Source organism: Podarcis cretensis (assembly GCF_951804945.1).
Source record: "Podarcis cretensis genome assembly, chromosome: 8".
Classification (NCBI taxonomy): domain Eukaryota; kingdom Metazoa; phylum Chordata; class Lepidosauria; order Squamata; family Lacertidae; genus Podarcis; species Podarcis cretensis.
In genome coordinates, this window is record NC_137177.1 from 83,109,004 (window position 1) to 83,132,401 (window position 23,398).

Here is a 23,398-nt window from a genome sequence, read left to right on the forward strand (position 1 = left end):
CAAAGGGTGCCTTCGGGGGGTGGGTGTGTCGGGGGTCCCAGGGAGGGTCGCGGAGCTCCGAAGATCGGGTGTCGCGATGGTCGCCTGGTGGGTGCGCCACGTGCTACGTTCACGTGTAAATGGGTGGACACGCGTTCAGCACGGAGAAGGCTGCTGCAATTCTCCCGACCCGCCTTCCTGAGTCCTTCCAGCAACGGGTAGCCTCCCGACAGTGGAGGCAGAGCAGAGCCATCGCGGCTTGTAGCTGTTGGATGTCCTCTCCCCCAGAAATTTGTCTAATCCTCTTATAGAATCGCAGAGTGGTCGTCTGGTCCAAAACCCTGCAGTTAGGGTTGCGACCTTTGTTCTGGCAAAACACAGAGGTACCTCGGTTTAAGAACTTAATTCGTTCTGGAGGTCCGTTCTTAACCTGAAACTGTTCTTAACCTGAAGCACCACTTTAGCTAATGGGGCCTCCTGCTGCTGCCGCGCCGCCAGAGCACGATTTCTGTTCTCATCCTGAAGCAAAGTTCTTAACCCGAGGTACAGTGGTACCTCAGGATGCGAACGGGATCCGTTCCAGAGCCCTGTTCGCATCCCGAACAGAACGCAAGATCCTTTTGACCGTCTGTGCATGTGCCAGCGGCAAAACCCGGAAGTAACGTGCTCCGTTACTTCCGGGTCCGAAAGCGCTCAACCTGAAGCGTATTTATCCCGAGGTATGACTGTACTATTTCTGGGTTAGCGGAGGCTGTAACCTGAAGCGTCTGTAGCCCAAGGTTCCACCATATAGGACAGGATAGCGGCGTGCTTTTCTTTTTCCACCTGGTGCTGAAATGTCTTCAGAGCAATCCATTGCAGTCTATTGCAGCCTAACCGGATGGCCCCTCTGACATTTATCACACACACATAATTTTGTAAATCTGTGCTTTGCTATCTGGAGCTGGAATGCACGACCTTTTCCACACATATGCAGTCCTGTGCAACAATGCATGCAGGAGGCAGAGGCATATTCTGATGAGGCGCTGAGCTTCATTCCACATTCCACATAAATTTCTGAATGACGGGGAAAGGGTGGTTGGAAGGGCAAGCCTTGTGAGGAGCTACCCCCCCCCCAGCCCTCCTCCTCCTCTCTCAAATATGCAGAACGGAGGCTTCTGGGCTACACTGACACAGGAAGACGTTGTTGGAGCCTCGGAAGGTGTTGTTATCTGAGGGATAGGGCCTGGTGCTCCCAGGTGGATGGCCACTTGAACCCGTGTCAAAGCTGCAGGGGACTGGAAAGGACAACCTCAAAGACTTGCCCTGGTTTGCTCCACCTTGGGACCAGATGAGAAGAGGGAATGAGGAGAAAAAAGGAAAGGAAAGAAGTGAGAGGGAGTGGGTGCAGCCGCAGGGCAGAAATAGGGAAAATACAGGACAAACTGTGTCCTGTACTGAATCATTTTACATTGAAAAAAGGGACAATCTTGTATTCTACAGGGTGGGTGGCAACCCTAGCTGCAATGCAGCAATCACAGCTCAATAATGACCACACAGAGATTTTACTTTCTTGGGCTCCATGATCACTGCAGATGGTGACAGCAGTCACGAAATTAAAAGACAGCCTGCTTCTTGGGAGAAAAGCAATGACAAACCTAGGCAGCATCTTAAAAAGCAGAGACATCACCTTGCCAACAAAGGTCCTTCTAGTTAAAGCTATGGCTTTCCCAGTAGTGATGTATGGAAGTGAGAGCTGGACCATAAAGAAGGCTGATTGCCGAAGAATGGATGCTTTTGAATTATGGTGCTGGAGGAGACTCTTGAGAGTCCCATGGACTGCAAGAAGATCAAATCTATCCATTCTTAAGGAAATCAGGCCTGAGTGCTCACTGGAAGGACAGATCCTGAAGCTGAGACTCCAATACTTTGGTCACCTCACGAGAAGAGAAGACTCACGGGAAAAGACCCTGATGTTGGGAAAGATGGAGGGCACAAGGAGAAGGGGACGACAGAGGACGAGATGGACAGTGTTCTCGAAGCTACCAGCATGAGTTTGACCAAACTGCAGGAGGCAGCGGAAGACAGGAGTGCATGGCGTGCTCTGGTCCAGGGGGTCACGAAGAGTCGGACATGACTAAACAACTAAACAACAACAAATGGTTTCTTGGAAGAAGCTATGTAAAAAAGATATGAAATTCACTGCCTGATACTCTTTAAATGAAAACTATTTAAAAATGATGGAATCATAGAATCTTAGAGTTCAAAAGTACCCAAGGGTTATCTAGCCCAGTGTTTCCCAACCTTGGGTCTCCAGCTGTTTTTGGACTACAATTCCCAGCATCCCTGACCACTGGTCTTGCTAGCTAGGGATGATGGGAGTTGTAGTCCAAAAACAGCTGGAGACCAAAGGTTGGGAAACACTGATCTAGCCCAACCCCCTGTAATGCAGGAATCTCAGCTAAAGCATCCATGACAGATGGCCATTCAACCTCTGCTTAAAAGCGTCCAAGGAAGGAGAGTCCATCACCTCTCATGGGAGTCTGTTCCAATGCTGAACAGCTCTTACTGTCATTTCCCCCCCCCCCAAAAAAAAAATGTTTAGTTGGAATCTCCTTTCTTGCAACTTGAAGCCATTGGTTCGAGTCCTACCCTCCAGAACAGAAGAAAACAAGCATGCTCCCTCCTCCAAGTGACAGCCCTTAAGATATTTGAAGATCGCTATCATATCTCCTCTCAGTCTCCTCTTTTCCAAGCTAAACATACCCAGCTCCTTCAAGCGCTCCTCATAAGGCTTAGTTTCCAGACTCTTGATCATTCTAGTTGCCCTCCTCTGCACACGTTCCAGCTTGTCAACATCCTTCTTAAATTGTGGTGCCCAGAATTGGACACAGTATTGCAAGTGTGGTCTGATTAAGGCAGAATAGAGTGGTACAGTGGTGCCTCGCAAGACGAAAAGAATCCGTTCCGCGATTCTCTTCGTCTAGCGGTTTTTTCGTCTTGTGAAGCAAGCCCATTGACGGCTTAGCGGATTAGCGCTATTAGCGGCTTTTAGCGGCTTATCAGCTTAGCGGATAAGCAGATAAGCGGCTTAGCGGCTTAGATAAAGGGGGGGAGTTGAAAAAACTCGCAAGACATTTCGTCTTGCGAAGCAAGCCCATAGGGAAATTCGTCTTGCGGGGCACCACTGTACTTCCCCTGATCTGGACGCTATACAGTGGTACCTCTCGTTGCGAACAGGATCCGTTCCGGAGGCCCGTTCGCAACATGAAAAGAATGCAAGCTGAAGCACCATATCTGCACAGGTGCGCGGCACGATTTGGCGCTTGTGCACATGTGCAAAGCGCGATTTAGCGCTTCTGCGCATGCATGAGCAGCGAAACCAGAAAGTAACCCTTTCCGGTACTTCCGGGTCGCCGCAGGACGTAACCTGAAAGAACGTAACATGAAGCAAACATAACATGAGGTATGACTGTACTTCTGTTGATGCAACCTAGATGTACAGGTAGTATTTAACGTCAAATAACACAGACAGAAGGGTCATTCTTTCACATGTGGCGGGCATGTAAAAGGCTAAAGGCTTTGGGGAAATGATTTATAACGAAATGAAGAAGCTGTTCAAGAGGGCTACTCCCAAAAGACCTGAAGCTTTTCTTATAGGGATAACAGGTATAGACATTCTGAAGAAGACAACCAAACTATTTATACATGTGACAACAGCAGCTAGAATATTGTATGCACAGAAATGGAAAGAAGAGAAGGTTCCAGTGAAGGAACAGTGGCTTTTAAAGATGCTGAACAGCACCAGGCCTGGGACAGAACCCTGTGGCACCTCACTTGGCACTCCCCCCCCCCCCGAATCAGTGCTCTTTGGGTTCTATCAGTCAGCTCCAAATCCACCCAACATTGACATTGCCTGCCCTACCTTTTACAATAATAATAATAATGATAATGATAATGATAATGATAATGATAATAATTTATTATTTGTACCCCGCCCATCTGGCTGGGTTTCCCCAGCCACTCTGGGCGGCTTCCATAAAAACCAAAAATACACTAAAATATCACAGATTAAAAACTTCCCTTAAGATGTCTTCCGAATGTCAGGTAGTTATTTATCGCTTTGACATCTGATGGGAGGGCGTTCCACAGGGCAGGCGCCACGACCGAGAAGGCCCTCTGCCTGGTTCCCTGTAGCTTTGCTTCTCGCAATGAAGGAACCGCCAGAAGGCCCTCGGCGCTGGACCTCAGCGTCCGGGCACAACGATGGGGGTGGAGACGCTCCTTCAGGTATACTGGGCCGAGGCCGTTTAGGGCTTTAAAGGTCAACACCAGCACTTTGAATTGTGCTCGGAAACGTACTGGGAGCCAATGTAGGTCTTTCAAGACCGGTGTTATGTGGTCTTGGCGGCCGCCCCCAGTTACCAGTCTAGCTGCCGCATTCTGGATTAGTTGTAGTTTCCGAGTCACCTTCAAAGGTAGCCCCACGTAGAGCGCATTGCAGTAGTACCAGCTTCTCAAGAAGACTTTGTGGAAAGCCTTGATGAAATCAAGACGTTTTACATCCACAGCTTCCCTCTGATCCACCAAGCTTGCAACTCTTATCAAAAACAGAAGTAAGTTTGATCTGGCATAACTTGTTCTTTAGAAGCCCATGCTTGCTCTAGCGACCACAGTATACTTTTCTAAGTCCTTACAGACCAATTGTTTAATTATCTGTTGTAAGACCTTTGCTGGTATCAAAGTCAACCTGTCTGATTTGTAGTTCCCTGGGTCCTCTGCCCCCCCCCCCCTTCTGAAGACTGGGACATTTGCATGCCTCCAGTCTGCACATACCTCACCTGTTGTTGTTCTTCCCTGCTTCGTCTCTCTGGTTTTAATTAAGTGGGATGGGGTTGAAATGTGTGGAAACCCTCTGCCTTTAAAGCAAGGTAGCATTAGGACCCAGGGGAGAGTCTGCATTGCAAGACAGATTTCTTTCCCCCTCTCTTGAAAGTGGGCAAAAGAGATCCAGTCTCTGGGAGGATAGCAGGGGGACTGAGAGGAAAAGAGACCTTCAGACCAGTGAGTCATTCCTGTGTGTCTCTGTGCATGCACAGAGGTTTTGTGCCATTTTTGGATGTTCCTCTTTAGAGCTCACCAGTAGGCAAGAGTCGTGGGCAAAATGTACCGGGACCATTTCGCCTTCAGTCAGGATCACGACCCCCAAAACTAAAGCAAATGGCAGTGAAGGAGTAAGGGGGTGGGGTGGGAATCATTTGTGTTTTTCGGAAAGGCAGGTTTATTTTTCTTGTTTCAACTGCAGCTTTTAATCCAGAGCGAAGGCGGCTTTGAGGGGTCCTTGGTTAACTTTTGCCTAAATACCAAATTGCATGTTGGCGTTGTTTTAAGGGAATTTCCAATGGAAGGGGAAACTTTTGAAGGATGAAGAAAAGGTAGTGAGATTAAGGACAATATGTGTGCTCTATTCATTGTAAATGCAACAGCTCAGTGAGTGAGTTGGCCCCTGGCAGATGTTGAGTGCCCCCTCCTTTCCATTTCCTGATGTCTGGAATTTTGGCTGGGGGCAGAGAGGAGGGGGGTTGTATTTCTTGGAAAGTCACTATGAAAGCCCTTGTAAGTAAGTTTTTTTTGGGGGGTACAAGACATTGTGGGTCGATTTTGGAGGTCCAAAATCCTTGCGATATCTGTGTTGGTGGTGGAGGAGGGGGGGGTTCCCTTTTGTTCTCTGCTCCCTCTCTTGGCCTTTGGAGGAGGGGGCTTTTCCTAGAAGGTGGGGTTTCAGGAGGTTCCTGAGGCATTCTTTCCTTTGCAGGAGCTGACTGATTGTTCCCAGATGTGCCTTGCAAAAAACATCTGGTTTCCCTAAAAGTGTTACCCTCCCACATCTTGGGCATTGAGGAGGGCCTCCGCCCCCCCCCCCATTTCAGCATCTTCTGCCAAAAGCATCAGTGTCGTGGGGGCCTTCCAGAAGGGAGGGAGGGAGAGTGGGAGCAGGGTCGCCTTTCCTGACTAGAGGGGGACGGTGGGGGAGGTTCTTTGATGTGGAGGAGGGAGGGCTCAACTACCACATCTTGCTCCAATGCCCCTGGTGGACTTGCATCACATCTCTGCCCATGTGCAAAGGGCTTCCCCCCCCACACCATGTAATTGGAGCCAGCCCGACCTACAAGCCAAATTTAATACATCTATTTAAACCAATTGCTGAGAGGGAGGCCCTACAGTCACTGTGTGCTTAATTATCTTCTCGGGGTGTGGGGGATGTTTGGGTTGGGGGACACTGTTGTCCTCCTCCTGGAATAGTTTGGCCACCTTTGGTCCCTACCCTGAGCTCTGCATCCAGAAACTGACTGCGGCCACACGCCAGGAACAACATCAACTGCCCAGCTAAACCAGGTGAGGGTATCCGATGATGGATCTCAAACCCTCAGGCAAGTTAGGGTCTTCTCCTGCCTGTGAAGACAGACGAGACCAAGAATGGGTCCAATGGTCAAGAAAGTGGCTTCAGCCTGTGCTGTAGAAAGAAGTGTGGGGCAGATGGGGCTCATCAACCTGAGAAGGTAGCTCACCAAGAAGGAAACGCTGATCCTAAACTTTTGTGGGTTCATTTACCTCTTGTTACGTTCCTGCAGTTGTTTACAGTTTGCCTAATTCCTACGACAGGGACACGGGTGGCGCTGTGGGTTAAACCATAGAGCCTAGGACTTGCCAATCAGAAGGTCGGCGGTTCAAATCCCCGCAACGGGGTGAGCTCCCGTTGCCCGGTCCTTGCTCTTGCCAACCTAGCAGTTTGAAAGGCATTTGACAATGTGTCCAGGCACTTTATGAAAATAAATTTGGAAAATATGGATATGGGAGATAATTTTCTAAATGGAATTAAGGCTATATACTCGGAACAACATACCAAATTGATAATTAATAACACCTTGACGGAAAAAATTGAGATAACAAAAGGGACAAGGCAGGGGTGTCCACTATCGCCGTTGTTATTTATAACAATATTGGAGGTCCTGCTTAAGAAAATAGAAACAACAAAAGAGATAAAAGGTATTAGGATTGGTTCTAAAGAGTATAAGGCTTTTGCGGACGATGTGGTATTGACACTGGAACAACCAATGTCCAGTGCAGTGGAAGCACTGAATAAGATAGAAGAATACGGGTATTTGGCTGGTTTCAAACTTAATAAAACCTAGCAGTTTGAAAGCACGTCAAAGTGCAAGTAGATAAATAGGTACCACTCCAGCAGGAAGGTAAATGGAAACTACTCTGGTTCACTAGAAGCAGCTTAGTCATGCTGGCCACATGACTTGGAAGCTGTACGCTGGCTCCCTCGGCCAATAAAGCGAGATGAGCGCCGCAATCCCAGAGTCGGCCACGACTGGACCTAATGGTCAGGGGTCCCTTTAACTTTACCTTTAATTCCTATGACAAGGGGAGCAATTATGTTTTAAGCTGGCTGCACTGGGGATGCCCAGCCGAAGGACAAAGCAGCTCTCTCCCTCTCTCCTGAACTGTGCAAAAAGGCATGGCGAGAGAGGGGGCGGGGGATTTTGCCGCTGTTGGAGATGGATTCAGAATCCCAGCGTGGAAGACGTCCTGCTGGCAGCCTGCTGCAGCATTCCCCCCAACCCCCCGACTCTTAAATGACTTTTGCAGAGGTGGGGGAAAGCATTCCAGGAAACTTTCCTCAACTACAAGGCGGGTTCCAGGCCAGACCTCTTTGTTCTGAGCACCTGGGCATCTATTTCAGTATCTGGCAAGGAGCTTTGCACCTCTTTCCTTTCCTCTTCCCCTTCCCGCTCCTGCAGTGTTGGGCAACGATGCATGGAGAAATCGAAGCAATTAAAAATAAAAAGGGCACCGCATTGCTGGAAAGTGGTCAGGTTGGGTTTCTTTCATCAGAACATTTCCTGGCAGCGCCTCCCCTCTTAATTGGTGTTTTTGGTCTTTTGTGACCTCCAGGCTTGAAGCCTTGCACCGCCTTCTACAGACATAAAAAGGGTTACAGGGAGTCCATATTTAGGCTCCCTGCTCATTGTACTCACAGCCTACAAAATTATGGAGGGAACAACACTGACAAAATAAGGATGGTGAGCAGCCACATTAATGGAGATCCTGTTCTTTCGGTCTTTTGACGGACAGGTATTCAGATGCTGAGGGTCTTGGAGACAGAACTACCGTATTTTTAGCTCCATAAGATGCACTTTTTTCTTCCTAAAAAGTAAGGGGAAATGTCTGTGCGTCTTATGGAGCGAATGCGTGGTCCCTGGAGCCGAATTGCCCAGGGGCAAAAAGCAGATCATGCTTTTTTTTTTTTTTTTTTTTTAAAGAGGGAAGTGGGTGTTGAAACAAAGCCGCTGATCGTTTGCCGATCGGGGAGAGAGATAAGGGACGCTAGAGATAAAGGAGGCTGTTGTGTGCAAAAACGTGGTTACAAAGCACGGATCCACATGGATCGTCAGGATTTTTGCATTGGGTTACCCCAAATTCACTATCAGATCACATAGCATGTCCATGGCTACAGCCTGCACCAAAAAAAATCACACATCCACTGTTGCGTGGGGCCACAATGGCGCAAAAACGTGGTTGCAAAGCAACAGATCCACATGGATCCTCAGGATTTTTGCATTGGGTTACCCCAAATTCACCATCAGATCACATGTCTGTGGCCACAGCATGAACCACAAAAATCATACATCCACTGTTTCGTTCAGAATATTTTTTCCCTTGTTTCCCTCCTCTAAAAACTAGGTGTGTCTTATGGTCAGGTGTGTCTTATGGAGCAAAAAATATGGTATCTATTTCAACCGCCTATGGGGTACAATTCCTTAGGCATCTCTTGCAGGGGCTGCATGCAAAACCATACCCTCCAAGTGTCCTGGTTTTCCAGGGACAGTCCCGGAATTACGAAAGCCCTCCCGGGTTCTGATTTCATCCTGGGATGTCCCCATTTCACCTGCCGGTGCTGAGCTCTGATGCTTGTCCCTAACGGCAGTTTGTGGCTGTGGGAGAGCATCCCATTGCCAGCCTCCTTTCTTGGGCAGCTCATAGTGGCTGCTGGAGAGTTGGTAAGGAGAAGAGGCTGCAGCCAGCTCTGAGGGGCAGGAAGAAAAAGGGAGCGAAGCGAAGCAGAGTGCAAGGAGTCCTGATTTTTTATTTTTAAAAAATGTTTTGTGTTTCTGCGTCTAACCTTGTCCCTTTCTAAACATTTATTTATTATGCGTGTGTCTTTCGTTTTGTAAATCTACCGGGGAATAAAATGAAATTGGAACATGCCCATCTTCTGATAGGAAACGCTCTGCAGGGGAGGAAAACATTGTGGTGGGGGGTTTCGAGGAAGGTCAGTTTTGGGGAGTGAGAAATGTCTCTACAGTGGTACCTCGGGTTAGGAACTTAATTCGTTCCGGAGGTCCGTTCTTAACCTGAAACTGTTCTTAACCTGAAGCACCACTTTAGCTAATGGGGCCTCCCACTGCCGCCACACCGCCGCTGCGCGATTTCTGTTCTCATCCTGAAGCAAAGTTCTTAACCCGAGGTAATATTTCTGGGTTAGTGGAGTCTGTAACCTGAAGCGTATGTAGCCTGAAGCATATGTAACCCGAGGCACCACTGTATTTTCATCTGAGGAGTGTTGGAGGGTATGCAAGACCTGAGTCATCTTTCAGCCCAAATGTAGTTTATCTGAATGAATTTGCCATGGCCCTCAGGGTGACAGCAGTGAGCAATCATTCTTTGACGAAGACGTTGTGGAGGTTCTCAGCAGTTAAAAAGGGGGGGGGCAACCAGGGGCAGCCATCCTGCGGGTTCTGTGCAGCTCTTGACTTCGTTCCGAAAGCTCCGTGCAAGCAGTCAGTTTAGACTTCTGGAATGAGCCATTTAACCATCGGAGGAGGAGAAGGGGTGACCCCTCCCACCTTTGGCTTCTTCCACAGTTAACATGTGTCTTCCCCCTGACTCCCCACAATGCACACTAAGGAATGCAGCCCTCAGGCGGAAAACCGCTTGCCTGCCCCAGCTTTTGGCTAGAGCTCTTGGTTTTGTGTTGCTTGTTAAACGTACAATGTTCAGTCAACAGAACATTTGGCAGGTGCCCCCTTCCCAGTTTTCCTCTCCCCGCCAGGGTACCGCAAACCACATCTGGCTATGCGCTGCTGACGGAAATTGCAGCGTCCCCAATGGAAACCAACAATAACAACTGGGCTCAGCTGAGCCCACACATTTGACTTTCTTTGTGCCTAAATCCCTCCCAGAGGTTTCCCGGGTCTCCAGTGCCATTTGGGGACAGATTTATTGGTTCTGCAGAAGGGCACAAGATCAACAGGGCCTTTGCAAAGTCTGCAGAACTTTTTGAGAGCTTGTTTTGAGGGAGGGGCGGGGGGGGGCTTCTGCTTTCCAATCCCAGCAGAAGCTGAAGGCAGGAGGTGGAGAAGGTGTATGCAGACACTGCTAGGCCCACAGAGGCCATGCCTGGCAGGATCCAGGGAGTCTCTTGGGAGTGGAAAGGAATCTCCATCTCTCTTTCACACAGAAGACAACCCAGATCTCCTCTAAGGTGTGTTTTTCTGCACAGTTGCCATGTGGTTACTTGGCATGCCAATAAAATAAATGCAAAAGGGCGGCCGTATGAAACATAAAAAAGGTAAAGGGACCCCTGACCATTAGGTTCAGTCGTGACCGACTCTGGAGTTGCGGCGCTCATCTTGCTTTATTGGCCGAGGGAGCCGGCGTACAGCTTCCGGGTCATGTGGCCAGCATGACTGAGCCGCTTCTGGCGAACCAGAGCAGCGCATGGAAACGCCGGAGCGGTACCTATTTATCTACTTGCACTTTGATGTGCTTTCGAACTGCTAGGTTGGCAGGAGCAGGGACCGAGCAACGGGAGCTCACCCCGTCACGGGGATTCAAACCGCCGACCTTCTGATCAGCAAGCCCTAGGATCTGTGGTTTAACCCACAGCGCTACCCACATCCCGTATGAAACATATTGCAGTACAAAATGGCATTAAAACATAAATATGGGCACACATTCCATAAGGATAGATGTGAACAGCCAACACAAATGTCAAATGAATGGCTGTACTTTAGCCCAAGCTGTGCTGCTCAGCCCTTTCCCCATCCTGACCCTACAAGTGCTTCTTCCCCAGCCCAGCAGGACTGCCCCAGACTGAGAATGAGGACACTGAATCTCTTCCTCCTGTGCCTGCCAGGTGAGTGGAACAGCGCATTTCAAAACAATGGAGCAAGGTAATGGAAGCAATCTGATCCAGGGCTCTGCCTCTAGAACCTCTCTTAACTTGCTGCCCTGGAAAATACAAGGTGTGACCAGAAAGTTTGGTGAATGGTCACAGAAATCGGACAGCGAGAAATATTTGAACATACATGCCTTACAGGTCTTCAAAGTAGGCCCCGTCTGATACAATGCACGGTTGACAACGTTCGTAGAACTGTTGCAAACTTCTGGAGAAGCCCTCTTTTCGTATTGCTTTCAGTTCCTTCGTCACGGCAGCTTGGACGTTTGAAATGTTGGGAGATCTGTGCCCTTTCAGTGCAGATTTCAGTTTTGGAAAAAGAAAGAAATCTGGTGGGGCCAGATCGAGAGACCATGGAGGGTGGGACAACTCAGTAACCTCAGTAACAATTTCACGCGGAATATGCAATTATTCCGCCATCATTTGGGCGGACAAATGCCGATCCCACCTCAATAACTCACAAACTCTGTTGACATTTGCCACCGTTCAGCTCGTCAACGGTCTGCCAAACAGAGGGTCCTCTTCAATGGTTTGATTTCTGTGACAATTCACTGAACTTTCCGGTCACACCTTGTATTAAAAAATGATCATCAAGAGCTTTGGGGGGGCAGGTGTCGTTTGTGTATGTGTCCGTCCATCTGTCCAGCAAGAGAAGCATTTCAGGGAATGAATGTGGCTCAGGGGTGGAGAATCTTCGCATGCAGAAGGTGGGCTGCACTGGCGTGGCTTTTCCATTTGGCCCTTTGGGGAGCCAAGCTTGGCACTCGCTGTAGAGTGCTCGGGGCAGGCAGACGTTTCCTTCTGGATTCTCGCAGTATGCAACTGCAGCCCCTAGACTGCACCCATGGTCTGGTGGTGATGGGGAGACCCAGCTGAGCCCCTGCCTCTTTCTATCCAGCAGCACTCCTGGCTCAAGGACAGTACGACATTGAGGACTCGGCCTACCATGACACACCTTATGTGCCTTACGAAATAGGTGAGTGCATTGCAGCCTGGCGGAAACTCCCCACTTCCTGTCTCATGCCATTCAAATCAAGGACACTAGAGTGTGACACTAGGCTGTGCATACCGTAGAACTCTCTCCCTCTGGGGAGCAGCCAAAGGTTGCAAACCCCAGGATCTCCCAGCCACGATGTGGGGAAATGCTATCGCCTCTGCCCCCTGCTCCTCAACCTCCTGCCAGCCTCAGTGGAATTAAACTGTGCATCTTTGGTGTTATGTACTGAAGTTCTCACCCTGGGCCAGCAGGGGGATCTTAAAAGGGAGCAGGATGTTTGTGTCACAGCCTGCGTATTTCCTGTTCACAGGATGTTTCTGTTGTGTCTATGCTTTCGTTTCTCTCTGTGCCTGAACACTGACCAATGCTGAATAAACTTCTAAATAATGCTCTCCTCCTCTCTTCTATGCGAATTCTGCTGATAGAGCGTGCATCAGCTCTGGAATGTGGCAAGCTATTTTCTGGAGCTCGTGTCGCCAATTGCTGATACTGTATCTTTTTTTTTAAAAAAAATATTTTTTTATTAATTTCCACATAAAGAATACATAACACATCACATTTTCCACTTTAACAAATTTTTCAGTTTTGGACTTCCTTTAGCCTCTCTGACAATCATCCAAATTTAATTTTTAAATACACAGTTCTTAAATTCACTATTGCCTTTCAAAAAACCATTTGAAATCTATTTTTCCTTTTTGCAATATTTCTTAAACTTTTACAGAGCTTCTTTGAATGCCACTAACGTTATTTCTCTGTCACTTATACCTTCCCAATACTGATACTGTATCTACGGGAGATCGATGGATCGTCCGGAGGCGACGTGGGGGCCATGATGGGCTTTATCGCCCTGGCAGTATCCCAACAGATACTGTAGATAGTTTTCACTCAGGTCCGCATATGCAAATAAGGGATTGAAAGTGACGTTCAGTGATTGGATAGTTACAGAAAGTTGTTACTGTTGCTTTGTAGTTGAGCTCTATATGAGCAGGTTGGCTGAACCCTTCAGTTCAGTTCTCTTCTGGCCTGTGAATAAACAAGAGCTGTTGGAAGAATCGCTGTGTCGTCTGATATGTTCACCCACAACCTAACATTTTCCTTCCTTCTTTTTTTAGACAGCCAAGATTATTACGATTATGCTGGTAATGGTGAGTCAACTTTTCCCTCTGCTCTGGGGGAGTTTGGGGGAAGGGAAGAACTTATTTCCACCACGATCCTCCCCAAAAGTGCGTCCTGAGCCTTAGACTTTGGGGTGGAAATGGAAGAGCCAGGCTGGCTGAAGCTGAACCTCCCCCCTCTCTCTCCCCACTTTCCACAGCAGACATTGCTCCGCAGACCCCGGAGGAGCAATACCAGTACCAGTCCCAACAGCAGAACCAGCAGGAAGTCATCCCTGCGCCAACCCAAGGTAAGCCCACCTTCGTTTGGTAGGGAGGTGTCGTGCAAGGGGCATTGCACCACAACCGCCAGAAGGAGAAGCGAGGGGAACAATGTGGGGAATCAGGGCCAGATTAAGACCTTCAGAGGCCCTAAGCACTTAAAAGATCTTGGTGCCCCCATATATACCCTATTCAAAACATAAACCATAAAATCAAATTTTTAGTTTTCAAAACGAAATGGAACCTGCACTAAGATGGAAAATGTTTATTTTTGCATACTCCCACTTTGTTTATATATATATATATATATATATATATATATATATATATATCCTACTATTAGCAAAGTCTTTGATCAGATCCTCAAAACCAATCTTACGTAACACATCTGCTTCTACAATTAGTAGAGAACAGGCATCCAGCCTGCCTTGTCGCATAGTTGTTCTGAAGTTAAATATACGTCAGCTGAGAAAACGAACGCTCAGCTGAGCAATGGGTGACCACTGATGTTAAAAATCCGGCCATGGAAAATTTCTGTGGTTCCCCCCCCCCCCACTTTCCCTTGATGCCCTAAGCATGGGCTTATTTTGCCTAACAGTTAATCCAGCCCGGTGAGGGGGGGGGCGACACTTGTCCCCTGTTTCTGAGAGCTGTGCAAAAAATGTCAGACTCCTCCTCTTCTGGAAGGTCCAAACTAACCTGCTTCAGTTATAGAGATTTTAACTATTGAGATATCCCTGGCTGGCTGTGCTGTGGCTTTCATATTCTGATGTAAATAAGGGCAAGGCCAGAGGCCTATCCCTGCTTGCACCCATGCTTGCAATGAAGACTATCAAGAGCCCTGAAGTTGGATCTGTAACCCTAATTCTCTTTCCCCCTACCTACCCTGTTCTAGATGTTCCCGAGACAGAGCCCACTGAACCAGGCCCCCTCGGTAAGTAAGCACGCTGTAAAATTTGGAGTTGCTTGTGTCAGGAGCTCGTCCTACACTCGAGTAGGACCCTGGCAGAGACACATGCCCAACTGGCAACTTCTCTCCCTCCTGGTCGATCGTTCGGGATCTTCAAGAGCTTTTTTTCTTCAGCCCGAACATCACAGCGACCGATGCCAACAGACACCAGCACACTTAGGGATTTGCAGAGTCTGCGCAGTTCGCGTGAGAGACCTCAGCAACTCAGCATTTTGGCTAATCTACTTTATTTACATATAAACACACCCGGAGCACTGCAACATGGCTCCCTCTCTCTCTAGCATCAGACAGCAAAGAGAAAAAGAACAAAGGACAATAGTCCCACTTCACGGAACACAGTAACACAAACATTCTGTCTCCGTCACTTCCCACCCTGTGGAGTCAAAACATATACCGTCATGTGATAGACAACAATCCCATGACTGCAATCATGGAGCAGGAATTCTAACAGCTTGGTGGAATTTAAATCAGCTTCCCAGCTGAAACATTCATGTTCCCATTCTTATTTGTAACCACGATACTGTGCTTTCTTAACGAGAAGGGGGTTATGATCAAACCCTCCCGATTTTCCAGGGACAGTCCTGGAATTACAAAAGCCACCCCAGCTTCCAGTTTGATCCCAGAATGTCCCTATTTTCCCTGCCTGTGCTGCAGCTGCTGCTGAGAGCAGGGAGAGAGATGAGCCTTGTTCTAAACAGTGGCGGCAGCTGGCCGAGTTTTGTGTTTTTGTTCTTATAAACCAGCCTGGAAATTCCTTTGAATGAAAGTCAGTATAGGAATGATTCTAGATAGAAACGCTTGTGACCATTGCTCAAGTCGCTTGCCTCTTAAGCGTTGGTGAATGAAGGCAGCCTATTGCATCGCTGAGCTCAGCATTGACCCCAGTGCCATGACTTGATGCTTCGGCCTGTAGACTCTGGCACAGCCTTTCTCAACCTGTGGGTCCCCAGATGTTGTTGAAGTACAACTCCCATTACCCCTAGCTAGCAACACCAGAACTCAGGGATGATGGGAGTTGTAGTCCAACAACATCTGGGGACCCACAGGTTGAGAACCACTGCCTGAGGGCTGGTGTCATCCAAAACAACCTCTGCCCCTGAGGCTGTACAGAAGAAATCGCCCCACCTCAAAGCTCAGGGGGTCACTGCACTTGTAGTAACTCTCCCCATCCCCTTCTTCTGCATTCCCAGACTGTCAGGAGGAGCAGTATCCCTGCACCAGACTCTACTCGGTCCACAAGCCTTGCAAACAGTGCCTGAATGAAATCTGCTTTTACAGGTGAGCAGCCACTGGAGGGAGATCACTATCTGGCTTAGGGAGAGTCCTTCACCCAAGGACCCACAGAGGATGGGGACAAATCTAAAGAGGGTGTTGACTTGTGCCTCCGCCAGGCATGGAAAGCGCCTCTGTTGCTCTTTCAAGGCTCGCAGGAGTAGATGGAGGCCCCTCCAAGCATCTGGATGGGCCACAGTTGGTTGCCTTCTCTGCAGAGATTTGAGCAGAGCTGGGTGATATCTGGTTTCCAACATCGCTATATATCGCCAGCTAGGGACATGGGTGGTGCTGTGGTCTAAACCACTGAGCCTCTTGGGCTTGCCAATCAGAAGGTTGGCGGTTCGAATCCCCATGACCGAGTGAGCTCTCATTGCTCTGTACCACCTCCTGCCAACCTAGCAGTTTGAAAGCACGCCAGTGCAAGTAGATAAATAGGTACCACTGCGGTGGGAAGGTAAACAGCATTTCTGTGTGCTCTGACTTCCGTCACAGTGTCCCGTTGTGCCAGAAGTGGTTTAGTCCCGCTGGCCACTGACCCAGAAAGCTGTCTGTGGACAAACGCCGGCTTCCTTGGCCTAAAAGCGAGATGAGCGCCACAACCCCAGTTGCCTTTGACTGGACTTAACCGTCCAGGGGTCCTTTACCTTTATCACCAGCTAAGCATCGCAATATACCAATATATATCATGATGTTTGAAATAAGGATGGAGCTACACAGTCACTGGCTGGCTTCACAGTTTTCCCCACATTGTGATTCTTTCAAAGCACACATACACACACCAGGTCAAAAATGATAAAACCTATATTAGATTAGAGGGTGATTTCTAGGGCATCTGGTGTGCTCTGTTCTGTGCTACGAGATACTGATCCCCACTCCAAATGCCTGCCAAGGCAGAGCATTGAGAAGCCTTCTACCAATGCTTAATTTCTGAATGCCATAAATCAACTTCACCACTTAACAGCCAGCATTTCCTCTTTTAATGGGCTTTGTGCACAAGTCAATGTCACAGGAGGATCTTGAACCCTGGAGGGTGCTCACTAATATTTTGGGCAGGAAAGGTTCTAGTGCAGAAACGGCCACGGAGGGGGGAGGCCCAACAGCAGGCCTGCGACGTTCTCTTCACCCCCTCGCACAATCTCTCCCTAGCCTCCGCCGCGTTTACGTGATCAATAAGGAGATCTGCATCCGCACTATCTGTGCCCATGAAGAGCTGCTCAGAGGTAAGCTGGCCTGAATGCGCCCCCCCCCATGCATTGCCTCAGAAAGCCCAGCAGATGAAGCAGTCCTGGGACTGTAGCCATGGGGGCAGACATGGGCTGCGAGGGGCATAAGTGGGCAGCAGCTTTCCAAAGAGGGCATCTAGCCCCGATAAGATGGATCTCCGCCTGCTTATGAGGCCCCCGAGGGAAACCTCTAGGCCCAAGGCTGCCTCCTCGAGGGGCGTGAGGAGACCTCTGTTTGCTCCCCGCTTCCCCCTGCAGCTGACCTTTGCCGGGACAAGTTCTCCAAGTGTGGCGTCATGGCAACCAGCGGCCTCTGCCAGAGCGTGGCCACCTCCTGCGTCAGAAGCTGTGGCGGCTGCTGAGCTGGAGCTGGGCGAGAGGGGAGGCCTTTCTGCACCATGGACGCCGCCGCCGCAGGAGCCCACCCCCAGAGGAGGAGGGAGAGTGACTCAGCCGCAAGACCGCCTCTCCTGGCTGGCGTTTTGCTCCTTCTGCTTGGCCTCACAGGAAATCATTGGTGCTATTTGAGGCGGGGGGGGGGCAAGGGCAGAGTCCCACCTTGTGCACATTCATAGTCTAGTGTGTTTAATTTTCATTACTTTTTTTTATTAAAAAACGGTGCTAGAGGGAAAGCAGCTCAACCCGTGATTCACGGGCTCTGCAGGGGCCGGTGGGATATTAAAAACCACTAGGAGGGCCAAGGGGCTATTAAGACCCCTATTTCCATTTCCCAACCACCATGAAGCGCAACCAAAGGTCAGGGTGCAGCTGTTTTTACTTCCCCCATAGCTGTACACCTACTTTTTGTATGATTCCCCCTCCCTACTTTGCTACAAAACGTTTAAATAAATAAAACAAACCCCAAAGTATTACAATTTCTTTCCTCCAAAAACCAACCAAGTGTGAGAAGAGGAGGTTTTTATTCTTGTCCACATTTATTCATAATAACAAACACCACCAGAAATATAAAAATATAAGTTTCTACGTTTGTTGATTAATGGTTACACAAAGAACCAAAGAAAGAGAAATATATACATACACAATTAGTGTGAGCATTGTGGTAAAAAACAACCACCACCAACACCACCTTGGTCACATTTAAGAAAGGGAGGAAACATCAGCCTAGACAGATTGACATGTGTCTCCTCTCAGGCCCCTCTCCCTGCAGGGCTTTGCCTGCACCCTCATGAGCCCCACAGCTGCCCATGGGGCAGGGGGAAGAATAGCGCTGTTTGAAAATAAACTCTGTGACAAAATGCATCTCTTTGCAATGGTGAGCTGAAGGGAGGAGTTTCAGATGCAGTCCGAATAGGCGTCAATTAAAATAAAAAGAGCGGCTTGTGGCCAACATTAGTCCTATTCAGAGAGAGTAGACCCACTGGAATGAATGAACTTCAGCCTATTAATCTGAATGGGTCAGATCTGAGCAAATGGCCAAGGAAAAAAGAAACCCTGCGATTTGTCTTTTACACAAATCAACGGAGAGGTTTGCAGATCCCAGGAGCAGGCTGGCCAAATGATGGTTAGCTTGTTTAGTAGTAAGAAGGTGGGACACAGGCCTCTACCCCACCCCCCTAAGTGGGCTGTTCGCGGGGCGGGGGGCATGTCCAGCCTAGGGTGCCGAGAGGATGGATGCTGGGGTGAATTTGGCTTGGCCCTTCCGTACCTCCTGGTGCAGCTGCTCCTTCAAGGTGGAGATCTGTGGGAGAGGCAGGAAGCAGGGGTCATTTGGTTGGTCCTCCTGTGGTCATAGCCCCCCCCCCCGCCCCGACTGCCACGGAGGCGGGGAAAGAAGCGCACCTGCTCCTCAAGGCCCTTGACCCGCTGCCGGTGGGCCCTCTCCCGGGCATCCAAGGTGTGTTCTGCCTGGAGCTGAGAGCTGCGCAGCCGTTCGGCCTCCAACTGCAGGTCCTGCCGATGTCGGGTTGAGGAGTCCACCCTGGTCTGGGCCTGCTCCAACTCTGCCACCTGTGCCTGGGCAAGGAGAGGGTGGAGGGAAACATCGCCGGGGGGGGGGGCAGTGCCTTCTTGAGCCTCATGGTTGCTGCGACACCCAGCCGCCTCCCCAGCAAATCTCTCGGAATTCAATAGTTGCAACCACCTCTGCTTTCAACTTGATAGCCGAGTTTCTAGTCTTTAAGACTGGAGATAAGCCTCAGAAGCATGTGCAGTGCCTACTGATCTCCTGCCAGCCTAGGCAAAGGCCCATTGGGGGTGGGTGGTCAGTGTTGTGCAGAGCTCCTTTTGCCCCTCCGTGATTGAACCAGAGAAGCGAGGCAAAAATGGGCTATGCTGAATCCTTTAGCTCCTTGTGGGGTTGGCAACACTCGCATTTCCTTAACAGGGCCAAAGGCAGAACCAGCAGGAGGAGACCGGCAGGCATTTCTCTCTTCCCCCTCCAAACTCCTTGTGGAGAGAGACAGGGCTCCTTGTCTCCTCCAAGCCAAGACAGCTGGATAGCTCAGCTGGTTAGAGCGTGGTGCTGATAACACAAAGGTTGCAGGTTCGATCCCCGCAAGGGGCAGCTGCGTATTCTTGCATTGCAGGGGGTTGCACTAGATCATGGGCAGGCAAACTAAGGCCCAGGGGCTGGATCCGGCCCAAGCGCCTTCTAAATCCGGGCCACGGACGGTTTGGGAATCAGTGTGTTTTTACATTAGCAGAATGTGTGCTTTTATTTAAAATGCATCTCTAGGTTATTTGTGGGGCATAAGAATTCATTCCCCCCCCCCCCAAAAAAATATAGTCCGGCCCCCCACAAGGTCTGAGGGACAGTGGACTGGCCCCCTGCTGAAAAGGTTTGCTGACCCCTGCACTAGATCCCTTTCCAACTCTAGGATTCTGTGATTCTATGGCTGAGGTCCAGCATGGGCCGGGGGGGGGGGGTTGGAGCAGGCAGGGCTGCTCCCCTGAGAGGCACTTGGGTCAGGCTTGCCAGAGCGGCCTGGGAAGGGCACATGACTCCACGCTAGGGTCCTCCGGATGATGCCAAGCTTCTCCTCCAGGGGGAAGGCAGCCCAATCAAAGGAGAGAAAGCAGTTGAGCACACCAATCAGAACAGAAGAAATTCGAGTTGGGAAATTCGAGCATCGCCTAAAAGCGGGGAGCAGAGCCTGGTAACCGAGTCAGATTTCCCAAGGAGGAAACCCCACAGACCACTTGGGAAGGGGCCTCCTCCTGAGTAGGTGTGCCTAGGACCGCTGCAGCAGAAGGAGAAAGGAGATGTGATGGCTCTCCTACAAGGCAACCGCAGACAAAGGGACTGGGTACCAAATTTACCATCTTGAGAACGACTTCTTTTAAAGGGAGAGTTGTCAATGAAGTGGCTTAGTTCTTGGTATGGTGGTCGCCTCTGCACATGCCCCCAGACAGACTGGAACATTTGAGTTAGCTGTGGGAGGGAGGAAAACCTTCATTGGGGTGGGGGGGGAAGAGTCGTTACCTCAAGGAGCCGGATCTGCTGCTGAGCCTCTGTCAGCTCCTGCTCCAAACTGGCGAGGGACCTGTCCAGGCGGCCCTTTTCGGCAGATAGGCGCACAGAGTCCTCGTGGGTCTTCAGCTTCTCCCGCTCCACCTGGGGGGGGGGGTGTCAAAGCAGATGTGTCAGGAAGCTGAGCACCCGCCCCCTACCCCCCGCTGCCTCTTGCGGATGTGTTTCTTCATGGAAAGGCCCTCTGCGCATGCTCAAGCTGTTCTTTCAGAAGGAAGGCAAGCTCCGAGAGACCACCTGCCCATCGCGCTGGCCCCTGCCCTCCCTTCTGCTCGGACCCAGAGGTGCTCGCCTTGTCGAGGGTCTTCCTGAGGGCGTTCCTGTCCTTCTCCAGGCGCAGGGACGAGCGCTCTGCCTCCCGCTTCTCGCTCTCCAGTTGCGCCAAGGCACGCTGCAGGCTGCTGACGCGCTCCTGGAAGAGGCGCCTGTCGCCCTGCACCTTCTGCAGGCTCCGCAGCCCGATGGCCTCGCTTTCCTGGCTCTGGCGCAGCAGCTGCAATGGAAGGGAGGAGAGAAAGGCAATGCGGAGCTCCACAGGTCGCCCTGGCGGGACCATTCAGCTGCCTCCGCCCCTGCCCACCTGCCTGGTTCAAACCACACGGTGCCTCTGGGGCAACAGGTGGGAGGCTCAGGGGGGTGGGGAGGCCCGGCTCTGGGCACAGAATCCCACCCTCAACCCCCAAAACTTCCATTAAAAAAACTCCCGGCGAAAACATCTCAGGCTCGAGTCTGCCAAACGCTGCTGGGACCTCAGAAAGAAGTTCTGCAGCCACCGTATTTTTCGCTCCATAAGATGCACCAGACCATAAGACGCACCTACTTTTTAGAGGAGGAAAGGGGGAAAGTCCCGTTTCTGGCAGGATCAGCTCAAAGCTGTGCAGCTTCTTTTGCAAAGGGGGAAAGCCCCTTCTTTTGAGAATCTGCTCAAAGTTATTGAGCTTACTTTGCAAAGGGAAAAAATCCTGTTTTTATGGGGTTCAACTCACAGTTCTGCAGCTTCTTTAGGAAGAAGAAGAAGAAGAGGAGGAGGAGGAGGAGGAGGAGTTTGGATTTGATATCCCGCCTTTCACTCCCCTTCAGGAGTCTCAAAGCGGCTAACATTCTCCTTTCCCTTCCTCCCCCACAACAAACACTGTGAGGTGAGTGGGGCTGAGAAACTTCACAGAAGTGTGACTGGCCCAAGGTCACCCAGCAGCTGCAGGTGGAGGAGCAGAGACGTGAACCCGGTTCCCCAGATTAGGAGACTACCGCTCTTAACGACTACACCACACTGGAAAGGAAAGGGAGCCATTTCTACAGTTTCCAGACAGATAATCTAATGTCACTGGGGAAACAAACAGCCTCCGTCTGCAGAACATTCAGCAATGGAGGCCTGGGCAAGGGGCCGGGGCCGGAAAGGGAGCCAGTGATCGACCACACATTCGCTCCATAAGACGCACAAACATTTCCCCTTACTTTTTAGGAGGAAAACCGTGCGTCTTATGGAGCGAAAAATACGGTACTTCCCAAGCAATAAAACCACTCTGCATTGCATTATGCATGCCTGGCGGAATTTGCGCAGCAGGTCGCAGAATTCCATTTCCCTGGAGTATTTTTGCTGGGGGAACCTGCTGCCGCTGCCCCCTAAGGGGTCTCTCCTCCAACCCCCCCAACCCCATGCTCTGTCCAGGGGTGGGGAGGGCCAGGGACTCACTTCTTCCTGCTGCTTGACCAGCCCCTCCAGCTCTTCCTTCTGCAGCTCCAACTCCCCCTGCTGCCCCTTCATTGCCTGGAGCTGCTCGGAGAGGATCCCGTTCTGCTTCTTGGCTTCCGAGACGGCCTGGCGGGCCGCATCCAGCCGCTCCTGAAACAAGCAACAACATGGACGTGGGTTCTTGCTGTGAAGCCATCCCCCTTCCCCCATTCTGCTGCCTCACCTGCCCTTCTTGGGGGTGGGGGGACTTACCAGTGGAGCCAACCCAGGGCGAGGAGGCAGCGAATTGCAGCCCAAGGGCCTGCCTGGCACCCTTACCTGCAAGACCCTCCGGTCGTGCTCACTGGCCGCCAGGGCCTTCTGCAGCTGCAGCACTTTCTCCTGGGCTGAGCTGGCATTGTTTTGGCTCTCGGAGAGGGAGGCACTGAGCCCCTGCACCTTCTCCTTCAGGGAGCTCTCGGCCTCCGTAGCCTTCACCAGAGAGAGACTGAGGCGGTCTAAGGAGAGCTGCAGGGCGCTGGCCTTTTGCTCGGCCTCAGACACCTGCGGGGTGGGAGACGACACAGATTAGGCTGCCCGGTTCAGACCCACCAAGTGTCCCTATTTTCCAGGGACAGTCCCGGATTTTCAGAAGCCGTCCCGGTTTCCGATTTGATCCCGGAATGTCCCGCTTTCCCTTAGGACGTCCCTATTTTCATCGGAGAAATGTAGGAGGAAAAGGAGTTATGCAACACACACACACCCAAGACAAGGAGAAAATTAACTATACAACCTTTAGAAGACACCTGAAGGCAGCCCTGTATAGGGAAGTGTTGTTTTTTTAAAGTTTAATGTTTTATTATGTTTTTATATACAGTGGTACCTCGGGTTAAGAACTTAATTCGTTCCGGAGGTCTGTTCTTAACCTGAAACTGTTCTTAACCTGAAGCACCACTTTAGCTAATGGGGCCTCCCGCTGCCGCTGCGCCTTTTCTGTTCTCGTCCTGAAGCAACGTTCTTAACCTGAGGTACTGTAGCAGAGTCTGTAACCTGAAGCGTCTGTAACCTGAAGCGTCTGTAACCTGAGGTACCACTGTATATTGGAAGCTGCCCAGAGAGGCTGGGGCAACCTAGTCAGATACGTGGGCTAGAAGAAAGAGGAGGAAGAGGAGGTATTTATACCCCACCC

The 23,398-nt window shown here is 50.3% G+C and overlaps 2 protein-coding genes across 7 annotated transcripts in view; one reads left to right on the forward strand and one right to left on the reverse strand.

Annotated features, from left to right (window-relative positions):
* Positions 1 to 4,886: 4,886 nt before the first annotated feature.
* MFAP2 (microfibril associated protein 2) lies at positions 4,887 to 17,916 on the forward strand. 6 transcript variants are annotated; one of them, XM_079987353.1, is made up of 9 exons: positions 4,887 to 5,022; positions 11,102 to 11,164; positions 12,105 to 12,182; positions 13,316 to 13,348; positions 13,522 to 13,608; positions 14,475 to 14,513; positions 15,740 to 15,827; positions 16,971 to 17,044; positions 17,306 to 17,916. In XM_079987353.1, the coding sequence occupies exons 2-9, from the start codon at positions 11,128 to 11,130 to the stop codon at positions 17,407 to 17,409; spliced, it is 540 nt and encodes a 179-aa protein (XP_079843479.1). In that variant the 5' UTR covers positions 4,887 to 5,022; positions 11,102 to 11,127; the 3' UTR covers positions 17,410 to 17,916. The 6 variants fall into 6 exon arrangements, with proteins under 6 accessions (XP_079843479.1, XP_079843480.1, XP_079843477.1 ...); XM_079987354.1 differs by having other exon boundaries at positions 12,108 to 12,182; XM_079987351.1 differs by having other exon boundaries at positions 4,888 to 5,022; positions 12,108 to 12,182; positions 13,519 to 13,608.
* The window catches only part of CROCC (ciliary rootlet coiled-coil, rootletin), a 61,401-nt gene continuing 55,919 nt past the window's right edge, over positions 17,917 to 23,398 (reverse strand). Inside the window, exons 32-37 of the mRNA XM_079987393.1 lie at positions 22,549 to 22,773; positions 22,231 to 22,380; positions 20,830 to 21,030; positions 20,490 to 20,621; positions 18,848 to 19,021; positions 17,917 to 18,746 (exon numbers count right to left, since the gene is read on the reverse strand). Of these exons, the coding sequence (XP_079843519.1) occupies positions 18,660 to 18,746; positions 18,848 to 19,021; positions 20,490 to 20,621; positions 20,830 to 21,030; positions 22,231 to 22,380; positions 22,549 to 22,773 (969 nt within the window). The 3' untranslated portion in view covers positions 17,917 to 18,659. The remainder of the gene's footprint in view (positions 18,747 to 18,847; positions 19,022 to 20,489; positions 20,622 to 20,829; positions 21,031 to 22,230; positions 22,381 to 22,548; positions 22,774 to 23,398) is intronic.